The sequence below is a fragment of the Asterias amurensis genome, chromosome 5 (assembly GCF_032118995.1).
Source record: "Asterias amurensis chromosome 5, ASM3211899v1".
NCBI lineage: Eukaryota > Metazoa > Echinodermata > Asteroidea > Forcipulatida > Asteriidae > Asterias > Asterias amurensis.
The window spans coordinates 10,025,607-10,040,293 of NC_092652.1; the positions used below are offsets into that span (position 1 = coordinate 10,025,607).

General features: G+C 38.0%; 1 protein-coding gene across 1 annotated transcript in view; it reads right to left on the minus strand.

The window, feature by feature from the left end:
* The window catches only part of LOC139937260 (uncharacterized), a 40,480-nt gene extending 33,533 nt beyond the window's left edge, over positions 1-6,947 (minus strand). The window contains exons 1-9 of the mRNA XM_071932359.1: positions 6,785-6,947; positions 5,980-6,414; positions 5,074-5,505; positions 4,164-4,580; positions 3,394-3,816; positions 2,524-2,931; positions 1,659-2,084; positions 616-1,035; positions 54-476 (exon numbers count right to left, since the gene is read on the minus strand). Coding sequence (XP_071788460.1) covers positions 54-476; positions 616-1,035; positions 1,659-2,084; positions 2,524-2,931; positions 3,394-3,816; positions 4,164-4,580; positions 5,074-5,505; positions 5,980-6,414; positions 6,785-6,932 — 3,532 coding nt within the window. The 5' untranslated portion in view covers positions 6,933-6,947. The remainder of the gene's footprint in view (positions 1-53; positions 477-615; positions 1,036-1,658; positions 2,085-2,523; positions 2,932-3,393; positions 3,817-4,163; positions 4,581-5,073; positions 5,506-5,979; positions 6,415-6,784) is intronic.
* Positions 6,948-14,687: the final 7,740 nt, after the last annotated feature.

The following is a 14,687-nucleotide window of genomic DNA, read 5'->3' on the forward strand; positions in this document are numbered from 1 at the left end:
GTGTTTGAAAACAATGAATATCTCCTTAATAATTAATCTACAAATTATCTTACCTGAAGAGCAGGGTCTTTCTTGGCATTTGATCAGTGTTGGCTCACCACCGACTGTGAAAAAGTGGAATGGAGGCTTTGGGCTGTTGATCTGTCCAAACTCTAAACAGGCGTATCTCCAGTCAGTGCACCCAATGGCTCCAACATTAAACAGAGTGGAACTGTCCGGAAGAACCATTGTTGATCCTCGTTGGGCAGATTGACCAATACCTTCTTGGTTTAGGATCTGTTCACTCTCGCTGAATCGATCACCCTCACCGTTTGGGTCTTTACTGCCAAAGAGACTGGCCTTCCAGAGTTTCTGGCCAGATATATCTGACCCCAAGTCGGCCATTGTCACGTTTGCATGGATGATGACCGGACTCTTTTGACCCAGGACAACCTCTGTGGTATCAAGTGTCCACTCAAGGTTTTCAGCATAAATACCTAGAGGAGAAATTGTAGAGCACTGATCAGAATACCTTTTACTTATAAAACTTCTCATCCATCTCACAAAGATTCTACATGATTACAAAAGAAATCATACTTTTTTACAAAAATATTATTACAAAATGATGTGGCTTACCTTCACAGACTAAGGGCTGACAGCTAGTCAGTGCAGACTGATCTGGCTGGGGCTCTAGCGTAAACTCAACACTCGCCCTCGGATCTCGACTCAACGTTGTGCAGATAAATCTAACATCAGCACAGCCAAGTCCTGTCATGTCAAAGTTCATGTCGATGGGCCCAAAATCAAGTTCTTCCCCATCGGGGGGAAGCATCTTATTGGTTTGTCTCTGGTTGAGGATTTGAGATTGCTCAGCGTAGCGAGTGCCTGCTCCATCGTCGTTATTACTACCATAGGCCGATAGCTGCCACAGGTCTGTTCCAGCCACACCCAGATCGACACTGCTTATCATTGGATCCAACCGTATCGGGTTGATCGGACGATTATCAACGATCGACCCTCTTCGCAAGTTGGTGGTTAAAGGCTTCACAGCAACATCTGCAAAAGAAAACAGTTACGATTGGAAAGATATTAGTGTAGATATTAGTGTGTAGATTATGTCTTGTGTGATCACTGAGAGTAATTGATTCTTTAAAATCAAAGACTAGACCTAGTCCTTTGATTTACCGTTTCAAAATCAAAGACTAGACCTAGTCCTTTGAATTACCATTTCAAAATCAAAGACTAGACCTAGTCCTTTGATTTACTGTTTCAAAATCAAAGACTAGACCTAGTCCTTTGATTTACCGTTTCAAAATCAAAGACTAGTCCTTTGATTTACTGTTTCAAAATCAAAGACTAGACCTAGTCCTTTGATTTACCAATTCAAAATCAAAGACTAGACCTAGTCCTTTGATTTACTGTTTCAAAATCAAAGATTAGACCTAGTCCTTTGATTTACCGTTTCAAAATCAAAGACTAGACCTAGTCCTTTGATTTACTGTTTCAAAATCACAGACTCGACCTAGTCCTTTGATTCACCATTTCAAAACCAACGTCAAGACCTTGTCCTTTTCTAAGACTCAAACTTTTATGTATCGTTGATAATGCCACCAAAATTTGACATACATTTATAACTATTTTCTAGGAGGAAAGAAAACAGATTTTGTTATCAGTCTTACTTGAGGTGCAGGATCTCTCTTGACATTGCACCAGAGATGAGGAGCCATCTTCAGTGAAGAAATAGAAGTCGGGCCTCGGCGTCTGAGACTGCTCAAACTCAACACAGATGTGGGTATAGTCTGTACAGCCGATTGCTCCGATATCAAAGATGGTGCCCGTATTGCTGAAATCTAGCGTTGTGCCCAGTTTGGCGTAATCCAATCTTTCCTGACTCCGACTCAGAATCTGTCTCTTGGCATTGAAGCGTCGACCTTCGCCTGTTGGGGACTTGCTGCCAAATAGGCCGAGTTGCCAGAGGCTGGATCCGGAGATCGGGCTGCCCATGTTGGCCATTTCTACCATTGCGTTGACTACCAGAGGACTGTCTTGGCCTAGGGTAATACTCCCTGGTTGATAGTCCCAGGAAACACTACTAGCATAAACACCTAAATGACAATACAAAAACGATATATTACAATCAATATTTTAGCCTTTGAGAAAGATTCTGCTAGGGTTGAACCATCAGGCCATACCAATTATTTGCGTTTATACCACAGGGACTTTTTGATGATAAGCAATTTGCAACAGCTCATTCTATTTTCTCAATAAATATAATCTACATTCCCATCTACATCTTCTTCTCTTGCCCACCAATTTGAATGTTTTGAGTGCTTTTCTCTGGGGTTAATTGTAAATGTAAGAAAATAAAAAAACCTATGATTGTTAAGAATTGGTTCAAATACATTAAGATTGAGCATTTTTTCCATACATTTTCAAGATTTTAAGATTGACAACATTAACCACAACTAAATGCTCCTCGAATGTTCAGGTTGGAATTTCAGGTTGAAATAAATGAAATTTATGGTTCTGATGAAACAAACTCACCTTCGCATCTAAGCTCCATGCACCTCGTTAGCCCGCCTTCAGACTCCAGAGAGAAAATCACAGATGAGCTGGGGTCCCTTTGCAACTCCAGGCAGATGTACTTCACCTCGCTGCAGCCGAGTTCCTCCATATCAAAATTCAGACCGATAGGAACAAAGTTCAGGGTATCGTGAGCTGCCATGCCCGTGTCTTGCTGAAGATTGGTCAGCACCTGGTCCAACTCATTGTACCTCACCCCACTCCCATCAGAGTTTGTGCTACCGTAAGCCTTCATCTTCCAGAGATCATCGCCCTCAATGCCAGAATCGGTACTGTCAATTGAGGCTCTGAGTTGTAGCCTGTTGCTGCGGCGGCCATCGACAATGGAGCCCTTCACGAGTCGGGCTTGGAAGTTTTCCGCTGACAACACTGCAAGACAAATCCAAAGAAACATATTTTAAAGACCTTTTACCAAATTTCTGAGACCTGCTCAATCGAAAATAGTTTCATTTGCGAAATTAGAATCTAGAATAGAGCCAATTCAAACTAAAAGGTTAGAGACATGTTCGCACATATTATTTGCAGGCTAAAGATAGACAATGGCTTGACGTTTCGACCCAAGCGGAGTCTTTCAAAGGCTAATAAATGCTGATTCCACCACACCCTTCAATTTTATAACCTTGGTTTGAATAAGTAATGACCTTGTTTCCTAGTGTTTTCTAAAAACTGTGTCTGAAAAACTTGTCATTCTCTTGAAGTTTGATTTTAATTAAGGCTCGTAACAATTGGCGACAGTAAGACAAGCATCCTCTTCCTGTGTTTATTTACCAGCTGATTTCCTCAATCAAAAACGACTAAGTACACCAATATTGAAGCCATTAAAGCACTCACCTGATGAGCATTCCATTCTCTTGCAACGAACTAAAGATGTCGTGTTCGTCTCGTATAGCAAATGAAACTCAGGTTGAGAATTCTCAGCCTGTGAGAACTCCATACAGAAGAAATCATACTCGGCACATCCCAACGCCCCCAGTTCAAACTCGGTCGTGATGCCTTCGAACTGTAGGGTTGACCCCGAATAATAGGGTGTAGCAGACTGGGAGGCATCGAGGAGCTGTTCGGTGGGAGTAAATCTGTCCCCTGTCCCCCGTTTGTTTTTCCCTCCGAAGAGTGTGAGTTTCCACAGGTCGGTGCCTGTGACATTCTCACCCGTTGGTGTGAAGTGGACTGTGCTACTCAACACGAGTGGAGTTTTCGTTCCTAGAGTGATCTCCTCGGACTCGTAGTCCCAGGTTAACTGACGAGCATAAACAGCTACAGAAGAAGAAAATAACAAGAAAGAAAAAAAAACATCAAAATCTTAAATTTCTAAGAAACTCATATAAAAACTTGAATGTTTAACACAAATTAAATAAAGTGCATATTCTAGGAAAAAAATTTGCAATCTATGCACAACTTTTAAATTAGAAATATGGGACCACCATATCTTCATCAAGTGATTTTAAAATCCTTTTTTACAATTAGACAAGTAAGATAAAACTAAACACTTACATACGAACTGCAAATAAAAAGCCATTTCAATCAGAACGGAAAGATAAAAAGTGCACACTTGATGTAGTTAATTTACAATTTTTAAAGAAGGTTGTTGAAATGCTACCTACCCTCGCAATGAGTCGGTTCACACTGTGTGAGAATGCTTTCGTCTGGGACTGGATTCAACGAAAACACTGTGGTGGCCTCGTCCAGCTTGCTGAACGACAAGCACATGTATTTGACCTGTTTGCAAGTCAGATCGGTCATGTCAAAATTGAAATTGACGGGACCGAGATCCATCGGTTGGAGAAGTTCCAATGTTATGTCCTGCTGCTCCTCGTTCAGAACTTGGGACTGGACGCCAAACTTTTCCCCGAGCCCGTCGGGCGATTCGCTGCCGAAGGCACTGACCCTCCAGAGGTCCTCGCCTGCCGCTCCAACATTTCCACCATCGATCTCCATGGTGATGCTGAAGGGGTTGATGGGACGACTGTCAAGGATCGACCCATACTTAAGCTCAGTGTCAATATCTAAAATGTGCGATACTGGACAAACACAAGAATAAGAAACACGTCAATTTACATGAATAGTCTTTCTCTATTTTCTTTTGATGGTTTATAGTAGAAGTTGTCAAGAATGACAACAATGTCAATGATTCTTATAAATTTGTAATTGTTTTAGCACCGGGACTACGATAGCATTGTTATAATAAATCAGATAAAAATCTTAAGAAAATCATTGGCCCTTGAAGAAAGTTATTTCCTTTCCACACAGCATTGTTGAATTTGGACTCAAGTCACATCTGTTTTTCTTTTGAGGAAAGTTTGTTTCTGTTCTGCTTTGTGAATATATCTAGACTAGGCAGAAAAGTTTTCTGGGGGCTTTTAAATTTTTTAGTCGTTGTATTTCTAGATAAGGCAAAAGTTTTGTAAACATTTGCAGAAAGCTATTTAACTTTTCAGTTGTTGTATTTCTAGGTGAGGCAAAGTTGTAGAAAAAGATTTCAGGAAACTCTTTCAGTTTGTAAGTTATATTTACCAGCTCTGCATGTCGCCATTTCACAAAGCGTCAGAACATCGTCACCGTCCTCGTCATCCAAAACCGAATGTGTGAAATCAGGGGACGGCCTGTCCCCTTTCGTCAGCTCCATACACGCATAATTGAATCCATTGCAGCCAATCGCTGCGATATCAAACTCCGCCATAGCATCGGCGTACTTGATATCGTTTCCGTCCACCAACGGCATATTGGCATCTGCTGCTGGCAGTGTCTGTCGGACGTAGTTGAACCGTTCCCCGGTCCCCTCTTCATTCCTGGATCCGAAAATACCAAGACGCCATAGTCTCTTCCCGGACACACTACTACTGGTGGAGGTGAAGTGAGCCACTGCGTTGATGAAGAGTGGGTTTGCCTGACCAGCAATTACAGTCATTGCATTGTAGCTCCATGTCAGACCCCTAATGACAACACCTGAAATCAAAAGAGTTAGAAAATATATACATCTTAGATGATGATTGTAGTAGGCGTGAGTTGCAGCAGCACCCTCCGCGAGGTAAAAATGCATTATTATCATTACTTATTCAGATCAATTTAAAAGATATGAAGAAAACATCAACAACATGAAGAAAACTGTGGGATTTAAGTTTTTTCATGGTGAGGATATCATTGTTTATTTGGTTCAGGGCTCACGCCATTTTGCATTATCTACTTAAACCAGTTCTTTTTGGAACCAAGAAATCTCTCAAATTCCAAAAAAGAAATCTATTCTGCAGCATTAGAATAAAAAGCAAGACAAGTTCTCAAAAGAACATAATCTACCCAGCAAGTAGATACACACATGGTGTGACCGCAAACCAAATATACAATAAAGAAAACTTCAAATAGTTGCTTATGACTTTTTTTTTAAATGACAAACGGACAACTTTTTTTACAGTACACACTTACCATGACAGGCAGGTGCTTCAATACACTCCGTCAACACTTCATCATCCGGCTCAGCACTGAAGAAAAAATCAGGGTTTGGCTTCTCCCCCTGTGCAAATCTCACACAAATAAACTTAACATCTGAACATCTCTCACCCGTCAAGTCCATCGGGTAATTTATATAGCGAAAGCGAAATGGACTCCTCTTTAGCAAGGGTGTGTTTTCTTGGGCCGTCGAGAAGGCTTGTTCAACAAAACCAACCTTCGCAGCTTCGCCCCTTTTATCTCGGCTGGTCCACACACTCAACTGCCAAAGTTTTTTACCATTTATTGATGTGGTATCTTGTGAATCAACAAAATTTATGTCGAGATCAAGTTGGACTCTGTTTTCCTCTCCTTCTGCTACAGATCCTGAGGCCCCCGTCAATGAGGGCGACAGTTGAGTTATTATTGCATCTAGCAAGAAAAAAGGGCGGGAAGTTATTAGTGGCTTTTTCATTTTCCTTTTTCAGCATATTTTGATTTCACGAAAGTATTCAAACATACTGCAGTTGTCATTACATCTAGCAAGAAATAGGGGCCGGAAATGATTAATGCCATTTCAATGTCATTGGGATTTCTTACGGGCATCATTTGCTTGAACAAAATTTAGGTTATAAGGTTATACAGTTTTTAGGTTATTAAAAAACACTACTTCCTTAGTAATTTGATAATCCAATTTTTAACTCAAAAGGCCCTTAAGTTTAAAAGAATTTAACTTTATTTTTCTTAAATAAAACCACCTAGAAGTAAATTAATTTCCCCATTGATTCAAAAGCTTACTTACAGAAAGGGCATTTTTGGCAGCATTCACCCTTAAGCTTGATAGGTTCAGAGCATGGTAATCGCGGACAACTCTCCATGTCACATCTAGTTGTGGAATTATCGCAAAAGCACGTTGTGCAATCATCATACTTCCACTCAGATCCGTGCATGTACAGCTCGCTCAAGTGAAAACACGGAAGATGATTACCAACGTATGTCGAGCTTAAGTACGACGATGACGACGACGAGGCATCTTCCTCAGCTCCTGGCAACACTGGAACCAAAATGTGGCACGCGAACTATCCAGTTTCAAAATCATCACAATTTTCAATCAATGCCAATATTAAATTTTATTTGGCAAGGGTGAACGATCAAACACTTTTGAAATTTCCGCAGCAAACCGCCTCTCATTTTTAAGGCCCACCAACGATATTATAGGATTTTTTTCCCCGTGTTAAATCAATGGATGGATGGGTATAAATCCAAGTAGTAACTTCAAAAGATTTCAAGGTGACATGACCAAAAATAAATATTCTTTAATCATTTAGTATTCCACAAATTCAAAGTTTTCATTTCCGGGTCAACTTTCCTTGTCATCAGTTTTTTTTTTTTTTTTTTTTTTAACTTTGATCTTGACCAGGACAATTTTATATGTTTATGTACTTATGTTCGAAGGTTTCAAATAAAAAAAATTAAAAATGCACTACACCTGGGTTGAGTACCTGGGTCTGTGTTTAGTTTTTATGTCAAAACCCAAAGTCAGCAAAAGTCATGTCTCATACTTTTATTGTTTTCTTAAGTTTACATCAACCTTTACTTATTCTATTGAAGTTTTAGTTGTGGATAAATTGTTTTCTTTACTGTTCATAAAACTGTTTAAAAAACACAAAACCTCTCTCACATCCTCACACAAACAAGATTCCAAGCCACTCTACTCTCCGTAATTCAACAAACAAAGAACACAAAAATGGCAAAGGAGACTTTAATGGTTGTGTGGAGAGCAGACACAAAAATCCGTCAACAACATCAAACAAAGACAAACTTCTCTTACTTTTAAAAACAATTTCAAAACAGCGGACAAAACTACTATCAACAAAAGTCAAAACAATGATGTGGGCGACAACAAAATGAGGTTTGAGGCTACAAAACGGTGGCGGGTAAAAACAGGAGGCTTCACAAAAAATCTTTGAGGCTACAGAATGATATGGAAACTACAATAAGGAGGGGAGGTTACAGACAGACAAGGAAAATGTAAGGAATGATGCAACCAGGTTGCAGATCTTGGAGGCAACAGAATGACATGGGAGGCTACAGAATGCTCTGTATGACAATAGAGGGGAGGAGGCCATAGAAACAGGGGTATGAAAATGGATAAAGCAAATATGGAATCAACAACACCAACTCTTTGTTTTGAAAAGTCACCAGGTTCGAACTGTAGAGCCTTGTCTACTTGAAGTAGGGAAGAAATCATGTGACTTGGGTCACATGATCAGTGGAAGCCAGAGTCCCGGAGGAGAAACAAGTGGACCATAATGACTGCACAGAAAGTAACTAAAACATCAACATAAAATCAAAATGAAATGAAAGAAATCTTAGGTTTTTGTTGATCCATTTTGCAAAATGTTTAGCTATACTTGTTTTATGGAAAGAAACAAAGATCGGAACAAAGTCTTCAGATGGAATATTTTCAGAAAAACTTCTTTGTTTCAAGTGAGATATTGATTCTGAAAAAAGAAAAAGCAAACGAATTCAATTCTGGAAGATTACTGGAAGAAATCTGGATTCAATTTCATTAATTCTAAAAATGGATCAACACTAACCTTTTAAAGTTGAAATCAAAACAACATGCAAATAACAAAACCATAAAACTCAAGATTTCTGGCAACAACTCCTCCTAATTACTAGATTGGGGTACATTTAGAAACATAGAGTGCATAATATAAGTGCATTGTGATTTGCTGATTGGCTGATGACTGTTAAATCCAGCACGGCTAACCAATCATAGAGCAGATCTAAAAATGAACTTCCAATAACACTTTTGGTGCTTCTGCATATTCAAGATTTTTGTGTTGTGTGCTTTTTTTCCCTTCTTTTTTTTCGAGTTGGGCAATCATCTTTGCTGTTACAAAACATCACACACATGTAACTTTTGTTTGTCATGCAGTTCAAATTAAACAAGACATGCACAGTTTCTGAAACATATCATGCAGTCCAAAAGCCATTTTGAGACATGTATTTTAGAGGTGAAAACTTGACAGAAATCTTGGAAAGAAACTTTGTTAAATGAAAGAAAGTTTCAAAATATTTGTCATGCATGCAGTTCACAAAAATTTAAAAATAAAAACAAAAATAAAGGAACGTCAACATCATGCATATCAAAAACAAGCATAACATTCAAAATGCAATTCAATACAATAACAAATCATTTCAAACAGGCAAACATGCAATACAGTAAATACACAAAAGAACAAAATCAACAAAATATACAATTAAAAAAACACTTATAACATGCAAACAAGAATTTTTAGATAAAGAGTTCAATCTCATGCATGATCATTCTGAGAAAAGCTAAAGAAGCCCAAAGTTTTAGAAATAGAAAAAAAAAAACATTCCAAGAACAAAAAGTAAATTTCAGAAAAGTGAAAAAAAATTGTGGTGTTCAATAGCAAACCACCAAAGCTTACTTGTATGTTTAACATGCTTGTCCATGCAAATGCAACATAAAAGTTACAGGAAAAAAAAACACAAAACAGTAACGAGTACAGATAATCTACAGTAATGAAAGTTGCTGACGTTCTAAGTTCTTGATCATCTTTGATAAAAACAAAGAGTTCAGATTTCACAAGCGATACTTTTTCATTCATTATTGTTCTCGAATGACTGCAACTATCAAATGACTGCAAATCTTCAACGCTAATCGCTCTGCAATGAAACAGCAAATAACTGCAAAGTGCTTAAATTGCCATCGAGTAGAAATTTCAGGGGGATCAATGCAAGAAATGAAAGCGACAAAAAATTCAATTGGTAGTCGAAGGGAAACTGCTAGATAAAAGGCAAAACTTTGCAATTTCTTTTAACATCAAAATATTCATTTTCATGAAGAGTAACTCCAACAGGTTGCAAAGGAAAAGACTGATATAAAATTTGTGAAAATTATATAAATTAATTGAACAAAGAACCTGGACTTGGAACTTGGCTTTACTTCATTAGAAAGTGTTTACAGAATGTCATAGGCCTACTACATTCTGATTTACAAAAAAAAGACAACAAAATGAAACAGAATCACATTCCCAACCGAACCAGAGGCTTTGTCTTTCTCCTTCAAAATCAGTTAGACGAGAACACTAACACACTTTCAACCAATCAGAGCCTCCCATGTGTACCTGTGTGCGCGATCGACCAACAGTTTACCACCTTCAACACAAAAATTGCTGAGAAAAGCCTTTTGCCCCACGCATTTGCTGACAGAGCAAAATCATGTGACCTCCTTTTTTTCTCTCTTTGTAGTAATTTGGAACCCTGGGTAGTATAAAAAAAAGTAAAAAAAAAAAAAAAAAAAACCTCAATGGCCTTCCAAATCCAAATCCATGGGAAACCCATCTGTATTTTGACCTTCCCAGTGACTTCCCCTTTATGGCCAACCTTTACACCGTAGAGCAAGGCCCAGACTCCAGTTTGCAAAGTCAGCTGTTAAATTGATTTTGGGAGGCAACTTCTGATTGGCCCAAACCAGCTTCACTGAGGTCACAAGTCAATTCTGTTAACTCTTTCCCCCAAGTTTTATGGCTGTTTGCCATTATGCCTGCTCAACTAATCTGACCGGCTGGCCGCTGGGTCTTTGTGTCCCCCCCCGAGGGAAACAGTTTTGAAAAATGATCTTTCAAGTTACTTTTTGTTCCCTGCATTTTGATGATATTTCAAGATGATGTGAAATACCATTAGCCTTGACAAAAGAGGAGGGTATAATTCAAAATATTTGTCCCATGACTGTTATCAAAGAAAAAGTTCAATTGGAGACTTCTTTGGGGCCCAAATTTCAGGGTTGCTCGGTTTGTCATTTGGAAACCCGATCAAGCCTTGTTAAACTTTCATGCTCACCAAAAGAAAGACAACAAAAAACGAGAGCAGGGCAATCCTTAGGGGGGAACATAAGTTTAAATTGCTCTAATCAATCTTGGAGGGGAGTAATTAGCTTTTTGGTTGATCCCAGAGCAAGTGGAACTAATATCAGCCTTGTCAGGTCAGAGGGTAACTCAGCATCTGCCAGATCCTTCAGGGTCATTCAAGAATCTCACAAAAACTTGCTGATTTAGCTGTTCAAATTGGGTCGACTTGGCACCCTGCCTTTACCAAGTGATATGCTCACAAAACTTTAAAAAGTTCTCCTAAAAATCTAGGTTTTTGTAAAATTGTCCATGTGTTGAAACCATCTTCAACACACCCACCCACCCCTAGCAAACAAACATGCAAAGAAAACACAAAACAGGTAGTAACTCTACCAACAACTTCAAGACAATCTTCAACAACATAAAACTGGGTTTGGTAATATTTTCCTTCTGTTGAAACTACCTACCCCCACCCAGCAAATAAACATCTCAAGAAAACACAAAATAAGTCACATAGAAACTCTTCCAACAACTTCATGACAATCTTCAACAAAGACACAGTTTCAATTGACAACTAATAACAAGATCACTACATATAAATCCTAGTAAAAAAGAAAGAAATTTGAACAAAGGAACTTTTCATTGAGCTTGCAGAGAAACATAACTTTAAAGCCTTTTGATCCAAGTTGCTGAGCCAGCAGTTATTTCTTAAAAGCACAAACACCAAATGTCAATCAAAAACTTGACTCCTCCCACTCTTTCATGAATATTAAACAGGGGCGAGACAAGACAATACTTGGCAAAGTGTGTATTCCAATTGGTGTTGAACAAATTGTAAATGTAGCAAGTGTTTTTCATTAGGGAGTTTCTTTTCAAATGTTTAATTGCTTTTAGCAGACTGGAAAGAAAAATGGAGTCCTGTCAAGACCATTAGTTTATGTATTTAATCATCACCATATGCCGTGGCATTGTTAATCTTGTTGATTTTTTGCCCTGTTATTTTCAGGAAAAAGTGTCGCGAAATATATTCAGGAACAAAATGCATTTAATTTTCTTAACATGGGAAACATTGGAAAAAAAGGTTGAATCAGTCCAATAATTTTTTTTCTTTCTTCCACTGAGGGCATTTCAGTTCAAGTTTGTGGCCGCTATGGTTTGTTTTTAGGGGAGGGGATATGTCTGGTAAAATTTTTACAACATGGAATTCTTAAATGGATAGAAATAGAACACAATCTTTATAAGTATCTGCATTGTTCATTGAACGGTTTGTCTCTTACAACAGACAAGATCAACTTTAGGCAAGTTGGCAAAATGTGAAACTCAACCACCAGCAAGTGATTCCTTTCAATTTCACCAATTAGAAATAAAATAAACGGGTTTTTATCAGTACAATTTTTTTTCAAGACAATTCTTACAACGATCTTTTGTACAAAGGCTACAATCTAATCCAATCAGATAATTCAAAATAGTGGACACGATCTTCTATCAGTTTTGAAGTGTGTTTGTTTTGGAACCATTAGCTCTGTCCTGAATCAAGATTTAGTCTTTAAATGATCATTTCCTGATCAAGTGTCCCTTACATGTCATCGCTCGAGTCAACGTGTGATTTGCTTTCACCGACTTCAAACCACTGCTATCGGATCACTCCCAGAGTCTAACACACTGAGGCTATAAATGATGGACTACCATGGAGCTAGTAGAACAACGGACAACAGGGTACAATCAACAACAACTTAAAGTTACTCATATCCACCAGACGTTCTATCATTTTGAAGACTTGATTTATGGAAAACATATTTCTGCGTTTGGTTTGCAATCGGTAGAAGCGGCTTACGGCAAAACCAAAATTCTTGACACTGACATATTCATAGATTAAAAACAACTTATTGTTTCCAACAAAGTATCACCAAAACAGTTGGAACTGGAAATATGTATAATAATTTGCTTTGCGATGAGTAGACTTTTGTTTCAATTGGTCTGTTCAATGAAGGAATTTTTCTCAAACTGGAACTTCAAAGAGTACAGCCCAATGATAGAACAACAACAAAAGACTATTTAAAAAATAAATGAACAATACAAGTTTGACTAAAACTTGTCCACACAAGTTCTCCCACTGTACAAAAGAATATCATTTACAGATATGATAAATACCCATTCACGATTGATTTTTTTCTTGGTCCGTAAATAATTTTTACTCAAGTAATAAACCACAATATTTTTTTTAGCGATTTTTGCAAGGATCGTTAGGGGGTATTTGGGAGAGAGGCAGGCATGCAGAGCATTTCAAAAGTGCTTAGAGATAAAACATCATTCAGATTGTAAGTAATTCTTAAAAGCATGCAATAACATTTGTAAAAAAACTTTGTGAAAAACACAGGATAAAAAATTTCATAAACATTTTGTTTTGTTTGTGCTCAAAGTTTTTTTGTTTCCAAACACACAAGTAAGCTTGTTGACTTTACCATCATGCATGAGATTGAATCAAGAATACAACCAAAAAACACAACTTCTTTGGCAACTTTATACTTGGGGGAAAAAAAATAGAAAATAAAATTGACTTACATTGGGCCTCGGCTATGGTGAACAGCACAGCTATGACCAGAAGTAACCGCCTGTAACGGGTGGATAGACCTACAAAGCTATACATGATGTACAATCTCTGTAGTCCCTTCAATAAAGTTATAAAAACTGGAGATGTGGCCTCAGTTCAGTTCCTCGGCTGGGGCTCTCCGATACACAGAAATACCGCTGGTTTTATTCCTCTTATTATGGGATAGCTGACATAGGGGTCATTCTTTAGTCCAATCACAGACCTGCAAAACTCCTATGGGTAGTAATTTAGCTGGCTGTACACCTAGGCAGGAAAAAGGCCTGAGCAAGCAGACAATTTGTGTAGAGGCTAGCTAGCTGCTGGTTCTACCAACCAAACCAGGGCTTGGGGAACGGTATGCCCTTGTCAAGTCAGCAGTTCGGAACTGCTTGCTTATGTCGCCATTTTTTGTGTAATGGATGTTTTCTTTTTTGGCTGACACAGTAGACACTCTTCCCAATTATCTCTACATGTTCACTGTGTTCAGATAGATTAGTGACTCACTTTGTTTCCTTTAGTGTGTGATTAAGGATATGCCATAGGAGATGGATGGTGCCAGTAACTCATAAATAAATAAACACTTTAAAAGAAGAAAACAATTCTCAACTGCCACAACTATGTTCATTCCCTGTCTTTGACATAGTGTTTTCAAACATATTTTGTGATATTTTGTTTTATTTTTAAAATGTGTAAAACCATTTTTTGTTAAGTTAAGAATATCTTGCTTGTTGTGAGGTAATACTTAGTCATCCATGAGCAGTTGTTCACTAATATTCACTGAATTATGGTAGTAGTTTCTTCTGACCAATGAGAAATGGATAAAACACTTGTAAATTAATCTTTATAAACATAAGATAACTTCCATTTTAATAGAATTAAACTTGAAGAAGTTCTGGTCTGATTTCAACTGTGGAGTTGCTTTTCTATTAGATATCACACAAACATAGGTGTATACAAACGTTGGGTTGACATAAGTGCATTTTTGAGTGAGGTGAAAAATGAAACACTCAATTTTAAAAGTTATATTTTGTGACAATACATGAACAAAAACACATTCCCAAAACTTGTTTCACACAACTCACAAATAGATTTGATCAAAAAAACCTCATAGACATGCACGGAAACTTATCCGCTGGACAAACTAAAAATTAAAAACCCAAAACTTCTAAACAACAGGGTAACTCCATGTAGACACAACTAATGTCTGCTGTGACACGTCATGGCCACAT